General features: G+C 33.0%; 2 protein-coding genes across 3 annotated transcripts in view; both read right to left on the bottom strand.

Annotated features, from left to right (window-relative positions):
* The window catches only part of Srp72 (signal recognition particle 72), a 12,834-nt gene extending 4,050 nt beyond the window's left edge, over positions 1-8,784 (bottom strand). For both annotated transcript variants that reach the window (XM_080170274.1, XM_080170273.1), the window contains exons 1-12: positions 8,627-8,784; positions 8,130-8,234; positions 7,322-7,386; positions 6,931-6,985; positions 6,010-6,140; positions 5,319-5,436; positions 3,643-3,744; positions 3,161-3,297; positions 2,621-2,753; positions 2,135-2,225; positions 1,801-1,892; positions 522-676 (exon numbers count right to left, since the gene is read on the bottom strand). In XM_080170274.1, coding sequence (XP_080026400.1) covers positions 522-676; positions 1,801-1,892; positions 2,135-2,225; positions 2,621-2,753; positions 3,161-3,297; positions 3,643-3,744; positions 5,319-5,436; positions 6,010-6,140; positions 6,931-6,985; positions 7,322-7,386; positions 8,130-8,234; positions 8,627-8,725 — 1,283 coding nt within the window. In that variant the 5' untranslated portion in view covers positions 8,726-8,784. The remainder of the gene's footprint in view (positions 1-521; positions 677-1,800; positions 1,893-2,134; positions 2,226-2,620; positions 2,754-3,160; positions 3,298-3,642; positions 3,745-5,318; positions 5,437-6,009; positions 6,141-6,930; positions 6,986-7,321; positions 7,387-8,129; positions 8,235-8,626) is intronic.
* Positions 8,725-14,200, bottom strand: part of LOC145326838 (EARP and GARP complex-interacting protein 1) — a 5,670-nt gene continuing 194 nt past the window's right edge. Inside the window, exons 2-13 of the mRNA XM_080170276.1 lie at positions 14,025-14,118; positions 13,595-13,629; positions 13,029-13,124; positions 12,545-12,592; positions 12,354-12,416; positions 11,940-12,059; positions 11,477-11,557; positions 11,159-11,240; positions 10,766-10,870; positions 10,327-10,445; positions 9,713-9,814; positions 8,725-9,386 (exon numbers count right to left, since the gene is read on the bottom strand). Of these exons, the coding sequence (XP_080026402.1) occupies positions 9,255-9,386; positions 9,713-9,814; positions 10,327-10,445; positions 10,766-10,870; positions 11,159-11,240; positions 11,477-11,557; positions 11,940-12,059; positions 12,354-12,416; positions 12,545-12,592; positions 13,029-13,124; positions 13,595-13,629; positions 14,025-14,118 (1,077 nt within the window). The 3' untranslated portion in view covers positions 8,725-9,254. The remainder of the gene's footprint in view (positions 9,387-9,712; positions 9,815-10,326; positions 10,446-10,765; positions 10,871-11,158; positions 11,241-11,476; positions 11,558-11,939; positions 12,060-12,353; positions 12,417-12,544; positions 12,593-13,028; positions 13,125-13,594; positions 13,630-14,024; positions 14,119-14,200) is intronic.

Genomic DNA, 14,200 nt, shown 5'->3' with positions numbered 1-14,200 from the left:
ATTAAACAAAATCATAGAAGGGTTATGAACGTAAGATTTTATTTAATTTTTGTAGATTTTTAATGTGATTTTGGTGGATTTTTCACGAAAACAATTTTGCCCCACTAAGCGATTAGTGGGGCAAATTTTTTTTAAGAATCCACCTCAGCATTTTGAAATGCAATGGAATGGAGAAGAGCAATACATTTCATCCATATAATAGACATTTTCATTTCTATCTACCTCCGTTCTTGATTCGAAGGACTCGAAAAAATGTTTAATTAAGTCTTAGATAGCCAAGAAGAACTCTAGAGGACGGGAATCCTTTTCAAATCATATATTATGGTATCTGTTTTGGAACAAGGTATTTCCCTTAACTTAACCGTTTAGGTCAGACACCTGACATAGCAGCTGTACAAATGATTTTTATAGTCTTTAGTTAGAAGACGCAGAGTTAGACCGAAATTCGAACCAATCACCTACCCAACAACGAGCGGATACGATACGATTTACGTAACAGATGCAATTTAACTCATAGTTACCTCTTCAAATTTCTTTCGCTGGCCTGTTTGAGAAGCTCTGCTGCAGCTGCCCTGTTATCCATGGCCAGGTACAGGCTTACCAGAGCACTCAGCACTCCATGTCGAAACTTCCAGTCAGCAGGCAAGCTCTCCATTTTCTTCAGGGCCAATTCAACCTTGATAAAGTTTTGTGAATTTTAAACCTAATATTTAAAATGCATCTTACATAAAAGTTACAGTAACCAGATATTTATCTGTCTGTGTGTGTGTAGCGAAAGATCTCGCAATTCACGGAACCGATATGGTTCTCCTTTACAGTGAAGCTTTTCATAGGTCCAGGGAAGGTTTGTAAAAATTTTGAGAGAGGTTACCTCCTCCCTCCTATGATAGATTGCCCTGAAAAAAAAATAATATAAATTGGATCGATCTCCCCCCCCCCCCCCTCCTTTCCGTAAGTGTCCACTAGCAATTAATAAAATGAACTAAATATTTTACAATTTATTTTGGAATTTTGTAAATAAAATAGGTGCTTTTAATCCTTGCAAAATAAAATCATAGGCCCTAATTAAATATAATGAATTGTTTATATTCTTAATTTTTAAAGCACTTTTTCTGTGAGCTACATTTCTTAAAGCTAACAGGGCCTTTAAAACCATCTGCATGACGATCTAACCTATGAATCAAGGATTCAATTAAATAGTATCAGGGAGTAAGGAAGGGGACAATGGGCAATTAATTCAATTTAAGAGTATTTGCTGAAAGACCTTGAAATCCAGATTAATCCAGAAAATATGGAGGAAATTTTAAAGGGAGAGTTAATACAATACAGAAAACAATAAAATAAGAAGAAAGTTCCAAGAAATAAACATTCATTTAAAAATTATATTACCAGCACATCAGACTGACGTAACCATTATGTAATTAATAACTAGAAAAATCTCCCTGGAACTTCATTCAACCCATAGACCCATAACCCAAAATTTAATTGGATTCTTAGGTTGTTTATTAAACAAATATCACAATAAAGTTTTTATCTATGAAATTTTATTTTCTGGAGAGAAAAAAAATTTTAAAACCAGCCACATCATAACAAATTAAGTTTATTGATACTTGTCTGCAATATTCAAAATTAACAAACGAGTTAGCGGCATTCTGTGCGCTAGTACCCAAAGTCAGTCAGAAACTGCTAAATTCTTGCACATTCCCTTTAAGCCAGTACCCAAAGTCTGAGACTCCTAAAAATTGAATATTCGATCCATTGTCCCCTCCCTTACTCCCTGAATAGTATAGTGTAATTTACCTCTCCGGCATTAAGAAGTATCTGTGCAGAAGTAAGGATACCAATGGCAGAATCATCCTTCTCCAACTGTCCTACTGCTTCAGTATACTTGCCTAAACAAATATTAAACCTTTAAGTTTCATTTCACAGTGAATATTTAAAAAATTGTAATAATCTGTCTAAACAGATAAATATCTTGTAGGCTTTTTGGTGCAGTTATGCATTTTGAATTTTTAGTATAAAATGGGAAATTTCATATCGGCATATTTTTATCAGTCATGATTCTATCTCCCCCTAAGTATTTATGTATCCAACCAGAATGAACCCAATAAATGAAATGGAATAAAGTTTTAACCTGATTTGGCAAGCACACCAGCAATAATGTAATCCTTGTCTGGAACAATGTTACTGTCAAGTTGGTCCACCAGTTGTTTACATAGGTCAACCTATAATAAAATAATGTAATCCTTGTCTGGAACAATGTTACTATCAAGTTGGTCCACCAGTTGTTTACATAGGTCAACCTGTAACAAAATTAAATATGTAAGATTTATCTTAGATAAAATGTTATCCTAAAAAGTAAATTAATAATCACAAATGAAAAAATGTAAGCATTGCAAACCAAAACTGAAAAAAACTTAGCTGTATAAAAATAATCACAAGACTAAATTTTCTACAATCTCCCTCCCATTGTGGGATGGAAAGTTACTAAAAAATTACTTAACATGTAAGCAATAATACATTTAGCTGTATATTTTAGTTCCAAAATAAAAATATTTTTAAGAGACCTCTTTTATGACTGGCGTAAAGCTGGAAGTAATAACAGTTTCTAAAACTTTACCTGAGCTGTAAACATGGCCAGCAGAGCCTGGTTCCTGGCAATTTGACCTCTCTGGTTGGTGGTCAGTTTGTTCTCTAAGCCTTCTGCGGTTGTGGCCTTCAGCTTCTTCTTACTGTCAAAGATGTTCTGATCCCTGAAATAGAATGGAAATTAATCTGGTTTAGTATATACTGTTATGGATTAACAAGTTGTAAGAAAATTAACTTTACCAAGAAAAGAAGTGACATGCTAGAAATTCGTAGTACTTTTAACAAAATCAGATTTGGACCTCATTAGATTATCAATATAATGACGGATTTAAACAACACTCAGTTTTTCACGAATTTCGGATTCTGACTTAGGTTAAAAATTTACCAATTACAATAATCAGATTTGGATTGACCACCTTGGTACACAAAATAAAGTACCCCCCCCCCCCCCCCAATAACAAATGTTTCAACAACTTTTGTTGTTTTATCAACAAATTTTCTGTTTAATCAAATTAATTTAAGGTTGAGGCAGTTCTAAAATATAATACTAGTTGAAAATAAGAGAACCTACCTATTGATTGTAAGCAAGTTATTACTGGCTACAGCAACTAAACCAATATCATTGGGCTTGTTCTTGAGAACAGTGTTGTACAAGGCTTGTGCTTCCTTCTCCTTTCCTTGCATCTGTAGCACATACGCTAATTGCACCTAAAAAACAAAATCATCAGAATAGTGTTATTATTTGTACCATGTAATAACATATTTACTCCATAAAGATTCGTTCTTTAGATACTATTTGGACAGAAACTATATTTTCTTGCAATTAAAAACTGTAAGTACATTTACTTTAAATTTGACTGTATGATGCTCAACAAGAGGCTTGAAGTCTTGAGTCTGACATAAATATCAAAATTTTCTCTACTAATCCTAAGACCAAACCACTGAGAAACTATGGCCAATTTATTAATTAACTGAAAATAAAAAAAAAACGAGGCTTTAGTGCAATGTTTGCCATAATGGCTATTATCTTATCCTTATCAATCAATGAATTACCTTAATGATAGCAATCTCATCCTCAATGTCGTCTTCCGTCTCTCCCTCCTCCGCCAGGAACTCTCTGGCCTGAGTCTCAGCCTGCTTCAGCTCCTCTTCAGCCTAAATAAATATTAAAGGTTTCATTTTTTAAACAGATTCCTGTAACAAAGTGAAAAAGTATCAATGTACATTGTACAACATATATTTATTTCCCGAAATTCTATACCTACCTATTCATTTTAAAAGTTTTTTTTTTGGCTATAAGCACCAAGTATCAAATCTTAGGACTTACATGTATGCAACACCCACATTTATTAATGAGTTATTAGATAGATAAACACAAAATCATTTCAGTATATTTTCATATAGCAGCCATACCACATCCACAGTTATATCTGACTTCATTGATAGATAGTAAGATACCTCAGTATATTCTCCTATAGCAGCCATACTACATCTAGAGTTATATCTGAGTTCAAAGATAGATAGATAATAAGATAGATAGATACCACAGTATATTCTCCTATAGCAGCCATACTACATCCATAATTAAATCTGAGTTCATAGATAGATAGATAGATAGATAGATAGATAATAAGATAGATAGATACCTCAGTATATTCTCCTATAGCAGCCATACTGCAACCACAGTTATATCTGAGTTCATAGATAGATAGATAGATAGATAGATAGATAGATAATAAGATAGATAGATACCTCAGTATATTCTCCTATAGCAGCCATACTGCAACCACAGTTATATCTGAGTTCATAGATAGATAGATAGATAAATAAGATAGAAAGATAGATACCTCAGTATATTCTCCTGTAGCAGCCATACTACATCCACAGTTATATCTGAGTTCATAGATAGATAGATAATTAATAAGATAGATAGATACCTCAGTATATTCACCTATAGCAACCATACTGCAACCACAGTTATATCTGAGTTCATAGATAGATAGATAATAAGATAGACAGATACCTCAGTATATTCTCCTATAGCAGCCATACTACATCTAGAGTTATATCTGAGTTCATAGATAGATAGATAATAAGATAGACAGATACCTCAGTATATTCTCCTATAGCAGCCATACTACATCCAGAGTTATATCTGAGTTCATAGATAGATAGATACCTCAGTATATTCTCCTATAGCAGCCATACTACATCCAGAGTTATATCTGAGTTCATAGAGAGATAGATAGATACCTCAGTATATTCTCCTATAGCAGCCATACTACATCCAGAGTTATATCTGAGTTAATAGAGAGATAGATAGATACCTCAGTATATTCTCCTATAGCAGCCATACTACATCCAGAGTTATATCTGAGTTCATAGAGAGATAGATAGATACCTCAGTATATTCTCCTATAGCAGCCATACTACATCCAGAGTTATATCTGAGTTAATAGAGAGATAGATAGATACCTCAGTATATTCTCCTATAGCAGCCATACTACATCCAGAGTTATATCTGGGTTAATAGATAGATAATAAGATAGATAGATACCTCAGTATATTCTCCTATAGCAGCCATACCACATCCACAGTTATATCTGGGTTAATAGATAGATAGATAATAAGATAGATAGATACCTCTGTATATTCTCCTATAGCAGCCATACCACATCCACAGTTATATCTGGGTTAATAGATAGATAGATAATAAGATAGATAGATACCTCTGTATATTCTCCTATAGCAGCCATACTGCAACCACAGTTATATCTGAGTTCATAACTCTCATCAGCCCCGTCCTTTGTTATCTTAGACTCATCTCCCATTAGTGTGATCACAGCACTAAAGTAAAAATATATCAAAATAAGATTAGTTTTCATGGAAACCTATGCCTTTATGGAAGAAAAAAATACTGCCACGGCTAGGAAATGATAAATTTCAAGTTCTGAACTTAATTAGCAGAATATGGATGAAAAAGTTTGAACAAAATTGTAAGTAAATTTATTGCAATACTGCTAAAATACAGGCTAATGTTTAAGGACATACTTACATTTGTAAGACTTGATTATAGAGAAGCTTTGCTTATAACGTTGTACTATATTATCCTAGGAATCATTATTCCAAGATTCAGATGAGTAGGATAATTATACCTATCATATATAAAATTTTTGTCAAAAAGATACAAATCGGCATGTTTTATATGGACGTACGGACTTTCTGGTAAAGATTATAGAGTTGCTACTCTTCCTAAATCGTACCTAACTGTTATGGGAATAATCAAGCAAAGTTTAAGTTGTCTAATGTCTAAATTAACATAAGAGCTAACCGTTACTGACAGACTTTCCCATATCATAGAATAGATTCGCTTTTAAAAAGATAAAAACAGTGAAAAGTTATAAGAATACTGAATTATACCTAATGTTAGTCCTTCTCTCCAGCTCAAAATCATCCGTAGAATTCTTGACAATATTTCTGTAGAGGCTGTAGCAGTTGTCATATTCCTCAAGCTTGTACAGAATCTGCGCTTTCAGCTCCTGGTGCTTCAACTAGGGTAAAAAAAAATACAGTCAATTCTCTCAAAGTGGCTTGTTGAGCGCCAAAACCCCCAAGCTCCCCTCATTTTGAAACAAAATGGAAAATATGGAGGGGGCAGTTTTCCTTTTGTCTGTTTATTCCTCTCAGTCAGGTTGGGTAACGGCTATATTGTGTACTAGCGGCTACGCCCCTAGGGGCCTCTAGTGGCACTTTAAATGTTTTTTTTTAAATCTAAAATATGGCTATTTTACGTTTGACGTTTATTTTTCGTTGAACTCTCTTTCTAAAATCGCGAAATTTAAAAAAAAATTTATTTCTCTAGGGAGGGTTATGGTACCCTCCCCCAAAATAGTTATAAACTTTCCTTGGACATATGAGAATCTTCCACTGTTAAGGATAACCCGATCGGTTCAGCGGTTAGCGAGATCCTTCGGTACAAACATACAAACACACACACAAACACACATCCTGTTACTTTATTATAAGGATTAAGTAGCCCAGAAGGGTTTAATGCATCGCGATTTGAGCCACGCGCATGATTAGGGCCTCCCGCGGAGAGTTATGCATAGAAAAAAACTAATCCCCCGACCCCTTATTTTATATTTACATCACACTTTTTGGGAAATGATCCGTCATATAGGTGACGCTAGTTAGACTGACGGAATGGTACCTACGATTTACATATTACTTTAGAACATTATTTTTAGTCAGCATGTAACTGCTTTAAGATTTTATGCAATCTATCTCAAAAATAAACTATTTAGAGATTTAGTAAAAAGCATTCTAGATTGTAACACTAACCTCAGGCTTCTTAACGCTTTCGATTACTTCCAAACTCTTGGTCAAATTATTTAACCTAGAAAAAGCAATTTTAAATAAATATCATCGAAGATAGGAATAACTTATAGCCAACAAGCGAAAAAAAAACTTTCAACAAATAAAGAGGGTATTCAAATGGTTAGGATTCAGTTGTCTATAGTTTTTTCATAAAGCTTAAACAATCATTAATTAAAAGCCAGGATTATCATTCTTAAGCAGCAAAGGTAATGATCATAAAACATAGGACTTAAAAAGGTTAAATTCATTCCAACCTAGCTAATATTAATAATATTTCATAAGATTAGCAAATAGTTTATTTTGAAGCATAAATTGAAACATTTTTAAGGTTAAAACTAACAAATAATAAACTTACCTATAGTAAGTATAAGCTATCTCGAATGATAAATCAACATCATGGCTTTCATAGTTGAGTTTGATCTAAAGCAAGAAAATATCATGAAAACATTGTTTAAAATAAAGGACAGCTTTTCGCGGATATTAAATGCAAAACCTGTTAAATTAAAAAGCTTTGTTAGGCCTGAGAGGCCGAGGTCCCGAGCCAATAAAACTGGTATGATTTTTATTTTAATATCCATGGAAAATTCTCTGAAATACGATGCTATACTAGATATTCAGTAGGGCTGAGAACCAGTTCTTATCCAGAGAACATTAATCAAATTTTGAAGCAAAACTAAACAAATTATTAAACCTTCATCTTTTCCGCTGGTAAAAAATATCTCGAGGAAACAGGGTTGTCAAATCGGGCGGGCGCTTTTGGGCGGGCGGTTTTGGGCCGCCCTTTATCGGTCATTTTGGGCAGATTTGGGCACCCCCCGTTTTGGGGGGTGAAAAAAGGGGAAGGTTGAAAAAAAGAGGGGGGGAACGGGCCTATTTTTTGGGTGATATTAACTATTATATAAATTAGGAAGCTTTTTTTTGTATCTAAAAAAGTGATTTCGCTAACCGCTGAACCGATATGGTTCTCCATTCCAGTGGAGCTTTTATAGGTCCTGAGATGATATAAGTCTCGGTATGGTTTTAGGCTATTTTATAACCTTTTCATATGCTTTTTACGAGATTTGCCCAAAAGGGTGCCCAAAACCTTTTTGGGCAATTGGGCGACCCGTTATCGAAAAAAATGCCCAATATGACAACCCTGAGAGGAAATAGTTTTTTTTTACCTGCGAAAGAACATCATCGAATCTTGATAGCTGGATGAGACAAACAATCTTGTAATGGAAGGCCAGGGCGTCCTGTTTATCCACATTCAGGATTTTGTTGGCCGTCTGAATACAAATGAAAAATATAAAAATAGCCAAAAAAAACTTGCTAAAAAGCAATTAGCAATGGATATTTTACAGTTAATTATGCTCCATAATAATGGGAATGTTGACAAGAAGTTTTAGCCTTCTATCTTAAATAGTGGCTAAGAAAATTACGTTTCCTATACTTTGTACCTAACAGATGAACAGACAGCCGGACATTTTAAATTAAAGATTAGGTTCGTTACTAAAAAATATTTTTAGGCGAGGTTAAATTAGGTTCTGGGTAGGGTTAGGGTCCCCTGCTGTGGTCACACATTTGGAATTAATTACCCCTTCAAGCTTCCCCCTCCAAAATTACAAAGCGCAATTTCAGAAGATCGAGAAACCGTCCAAATTCTTATTAATAATTTTACCTTCAAAGCCTTCTCAAAATCCTCCTTGTCTTTATGCGTCTGTAGCTCCCGATACAACGCTGTCGTATCTACCGGTGGTTTACCCTCCCTCTTAGACATTCTTTACATGAAATTTCATAGGTATAAAAACTTAAAATGCAATAATTTACAAAATTTGGTTATCACAGCAATATTACTTCCATAAATAACATCATGTTTTTATTTAATTTAATTTCATCGTCGTTTGTCTTTCCCTGACTTCCTGATTTAAAAATATAAAAAAGACAGACAAATATATTTGGTAGAAATCAAAGCTTTGTAAAAGTAAATTTGAAAATAATTAATTTGTCTACCATGTTATATTAGAATAAAATGGACATACATTTAACATCACAGTTTACTAACATCATATTTAAAATTAAAGAAATCTTTGGATCATTGAAAGAAAACAAAGTAGCGGGTTTCGTCTTATTTAACAGTAGCTTTTCATAGGTTAGGTTAGGTAAATGTTACCGATTGCCCCGCAGGGTTAGAGCCAAAAGAAATAGGAGAAAAGCTACTGTGAAACCCGCTACTTCGTTTTATTTTCAAGATCCAGATCTTTTTTTTGATAAAAATACAATATGAAATTGAAAAGATATCTAACTTTTTAAGAGTCAATATTAAGAATTCTATATTTGACAGTTCTAGGTACATGTGAAATAACGAGACGACCGTCATAACTGAGGCTGGCAAATGTCCACGGGTCGGCTGAACTCCACTCGGCTGTGTAAACGGAATCCTAAAAATAATATATTTTATTAAGGCCTTAAAATTGAGATTTTTTTTTTAAAAAGTCATACAGGGAGAAAAGAGATATGCTAGAATTCTTTGGCCAATAATGGCAGGTGTCCCCCAAAAAAACCTTCCCAATTAAAGGCACTCTCATTTGAATCATAGGAAAATGTGGTTATTGTTGCATTTATTTAGTGTCTCTAACTTTTTACCATTCTTCAAATTAACACGGGTTTCTTAGGAAATTATAAAAATTGAAACAGCATTTTAAAGGGTGTGCTAACCCAACCTAAGCGTAGCATGCACTATATTATAGGACAGTGTCACTCTCACCTCATGATCATAGAAAGTTTGTATGATTCCATCGTCTAAAATTTTCTCTTGTACATCATCTTCCTCTAAGCTTTGTCTTAATGGCTCACTTGATAAACTGGCCTAAAAATTATAAAAAGTGAATCACTTAATCAGCGAAAACTTAATCTGAGATCATAAGGAGCGCATCTACTTTTCAACTAAACTAGGTTAGCAGCCACTATCAAAAAGTCCTTTAATAATACAGTTTGAACGTAGTTTCACACTCTAAGCATGCAAAAAAAACACGAAGCAAGGATAATTTGTAATTTACTTCCACTTTACACATTACTTTTACAAAGATATTTTAGCCAAATTGTTGTACGCTTAAAAAGTACAACTAATTTTTAAGGAAATTGCCTAAATAGAAAACTTTAGAAAGTGAAGTTTGGTTTGTTTTAGTAAAATTAAAGTATATTATAATACATGGTTATTTATCACAACGTATCATAAACAGCTTTCCGTGGGCATTGAAATATTCGTAGAAACTTGCAATAATACAATTCGATAAATGTTTTTCAGTGTGGCTCAGAATTGGTTTTAATTTAGCGGTTATTAATCGATTTCGAAGCCATTCTCGAAAAATAATTACCTACCTGTGAATGTAATTGAACGCGGCAATCCGAGCCAGCAGTTAAAATCAGCTGATCATGAAATGAGTTGTAGCGTACAGACCATAACCAATGAGAATGTTCGCGAACGGTCACCAAAGGTTCTAAATTTAGATTCTTTTTTTTTATGACAGGCATATGTCACAATTGTGCAGATGGGGTGTAACATTAATTCAAGACAAAATTGTGCAATGAAAGAGTCGTATCTTGTATCGTACAAGAATACCTAATAATTCTACCCGCTAGTTTAGTCAATAGTCATATTGCAAAGAGAGATCTAATACGTTTAATGTCTAGAGATTTTTAAAAATAATATTAGAATAACATATGAGCTCATAAAAACACTCCTTCGAACCCTATTGAAGAATCTAATCCGTATTCATACTAATGAACACTATAGTCACCACAAAAATATTTTGTATACCTGTTGGGGCTCTATAATCCCAGATCATTAAACTTCCATCATCTCCGCCTGTTGCCAGGTAATACTGCTTGTTTGGATTGTAATCCAGGCTTCTTATTGTAGATCCTAGATGGACAAGATTAGTGTTTAAGAAAACTTTTGCTTTTTGAAATTTAAGAAAACTAACTTTCCCTTTATGTGATGTACAATTCCAATAACTTTGAAAAATCAAAAATGGCTATCAGGTAACCATGCACTCTATTAATTCGACATATAGATATCTTTCCATTTTATAGAACCACTGTAAATTATTAGGCATTCATTACTTTTAGCAGAAAAGATGAGATATGTGAAATTTAAGAAAGAAGAACTACCACTAACAGCAAAAAATAAATACAATTATGAAAAGCCTACCTGAAGCTACATTGAGAGACCAAGCTTTGTCACCTGTCCTAGAATCCCAGGTAACAACCTGACTACCGGATACACTACTCATCTATAATATAATATATTAATATATGTCTCTATAGTCCTGGAATCCCAGGTAACAACCTGACTACCGGATACACTACTCATCTAAATTATGAAATATTATTTTCAATTTATTTCAAAACTAGTATTTCATTAGCACTCAACTAGGCACTTTAAAGAAATACGCCAAATTACCCCTACCTTTCTTTTCATAAAATATGTTTCTTATGGGAAAAATATGTCAAATAGTTTTTTTTGTACCTGATGACAATGCCTATGAGGATTCCAAGCTCCAGTTTCTATCTTTGTCTGCCCTCTCACACTGTGTTGGACGGACCAAACCTTTACAAACATTATTGTATAGAAGGGTTGCTTCAATTTTTACCAATCCTTATACAAATGACAGAATATTTGTTTGTGAATCTGTGTGTTGTGTTGCAATTGATCCCGCTGGACATTTATGGTTTTTCTTTGTGGTGAAGCTTCTTAAAAGTCCAGAGAAGGTTTATAACAATTTTGTGGAAGGGAACCTCCACCCATCTAAGAGAAATCGACCCTGGACAAAACTACCCCTTCTCCCTCTTCAAATATGCCCCTAAAGGCGTATCACTAGTAATTCAATAAATAAATGTGATGAACAAAGAATTATTTGTGTTTATCTAAAATCCTTAAAACTTATTTCATATGTTATTAAAACTAAATCTTTTATTATTTTTCAGCTTACCTTTGAAGGGCCCGATTCTTGAAGATCTAGCAATGTTATGGTATCTCCAGCTATTAATGATATTCTGGAGGCCTGATTTGGCTGATACCAGGCACCAACTACCTCTCCTGTACCGGATACCTGTAGTAATTTTGTATATTATAAATTATGGGCATAAGTACAAGAGGTCTGTTTACTTTGCTAATTTTGACAAACATTAATTTTTTCCCCTGCTGCAAAATAGTTCATTCCTGCCTCCCCCCCCCCCCCCTGTTTTCTTCAACAAGTAAGGGGGAAAAATGTGTTCATTACTCTTTATTTTACTTATTTTTTTTATACCTCTCACATATTTTTCTAGTTTTAGTATGTTTTAGTACCTACTCTTTATTTTTATCTTTAACTTTATAAAAAAAAAATTTCAAAATGTTTCAATACCTGTTGTAAATCCACCTTGAGGTCAACAGATTCCAAGTTCCCTTCGTCATTCGAACTATTATTCTTAATTAAAAGTTGTCAAACATACAAAAATATTTAATTTATTATAATTATCTTTTTAAATGAGATTTAATATACCTACGTCCTACATATTTACATAATTTTTATTTTTTCTGTGGATAAAAACTAACCTTACTTTCAGGTATTTTAAACACTGCTGCTTTCTTTCTCCAAGAATCCTATAAAACAAAAGATAAATGTTTAAAGATAAAATAAAGCCTTCTGTAGATTAAAATTAGTGGTTGAAAAGTTTGGACACTGAACTTAATGAACGAACCAATCAAAATTTAATAAAGAACCCAAAAGTTGATAAGCCAACGAATAAGAAAACGTTATAAAACTTTGAGGACTAGTTTAATAAACAGCCTATGGTGTTCAACTTAGGTATACACAACAACCATATGAACAAATGACAATGCCCAAATAACCCGACCAACCTCAACATTTTATCCCTTTTGGACCCAACCTAAACAGGCGGCATACTTTTTATCTATTGACGAGGGCATAACCTGAACAGAAAAATTCGAGACTGACAAGATGTAGCTCTGACGGCTAATCAATCAATGACAATGGAAGAAAAAATAATCTTTTTACTAATTCTAACAATTCTTATACCTGAGATTTTTCGCCATATGTTGAAAGAAACAGAGAAGGATCTGATGGATTAGGATCAAGGCTCCAGACTTCTCCAGATGAAAATTTTAGGATTCTCTGAAATAACAAGGATAATTATGGTGATAAGTAGTACAATAATAACAAACTAACAAATTTTTAGATACTTATAAAAAGGTAAAATAATTAGGTAGGTAAGATAAATAGCATGACAATCTTATAAATATTTAGCAGATTTTGTTAATAAATCCCTAAATATGACATATGCATTAGGAAACTCATTAAAAACAAAGCAGTCAATGTCAAGATTTTTTAAAATAGAAAATTTTCGCATGTTATTCGGACGTACAGACAGGCGCTTTTGTAGAGTAGATGTGCTAATAATATAAATTTTCATAGTCTTTGAATTTAAAGATATCTGTGAATGCACTAAATAGCATAATCAATGTTCTTATCTAATCAAAATAATCTTTCGTATAAGGTTGACGATAAATAGCAATTTTCTGCTGCTAAGAAAACTGTGTACCAAATTGTTATTGTAGTTTAATGTCGGGTGAGAAAGTACTTACTTTATGAAGCTGTCCCGTATCCTCGTCCAATGTGACTAAAATAACAAACAAATAAACAATTCACATTACATCTATGTTTAGTTAATTAAATCAAACTTTAGAAATTTCAAAATCACCTATAATGTTGATATAAAATGCAGAATGGCGTAGGTACCTAGTCAATAGGTCATAATATAACTTTGTAAACTGTTAGCTGGAAAACAAAAGCTTAGTTTTCATAAACGTCCACATTGAAACGGTATAAAGCGAAGAACTAAATTGTAATAGATCTAGCAATATTAATAACTTCAGTTAATAATAAACAAATTATAATGAACCTTTTTGAGAATTCTAATAGGATATTTTGCAAGTATTAAGTTTGACTTAGGAAATCACTAAAAAAGTGTAAAACGTGAATATTCGTTTTAACAAGGCATAAAAATGTACGTACCTATATAAACAAAATTATCAGATTTTAAAGATTGTGTTCCCACAAGAAATGAAATGTTTTCAGTGTCTGCACTTATTGAAGCTAAGGAACGTCCCTAAAAATAAAATAAAAGCATTATTGTATTAATCAATTATCTTTTAATTAAGTGATTCTGCAATGTTAACTTAAATTAATCA

The sequence above is a fragment of the Acartia tonsa genome, chromosome 8 (genome assembly GCF_053477335.1).
Source record: "Acartia tonsa isolate MP-2025a chromosome 8, ASM5347733v1, whole genome shotgun sequence".
NCBI lineage: Eukaryota > Metazoa > Arthropoda > Copepoda > Calanoida > Acartiidae > Acartia > Acartia tonsa.
The sequence above is the reverse complement of the archived record's forward strand: the minus strand, read 5'-3'. Positions and strand labels throughout refer to the sequence as shown.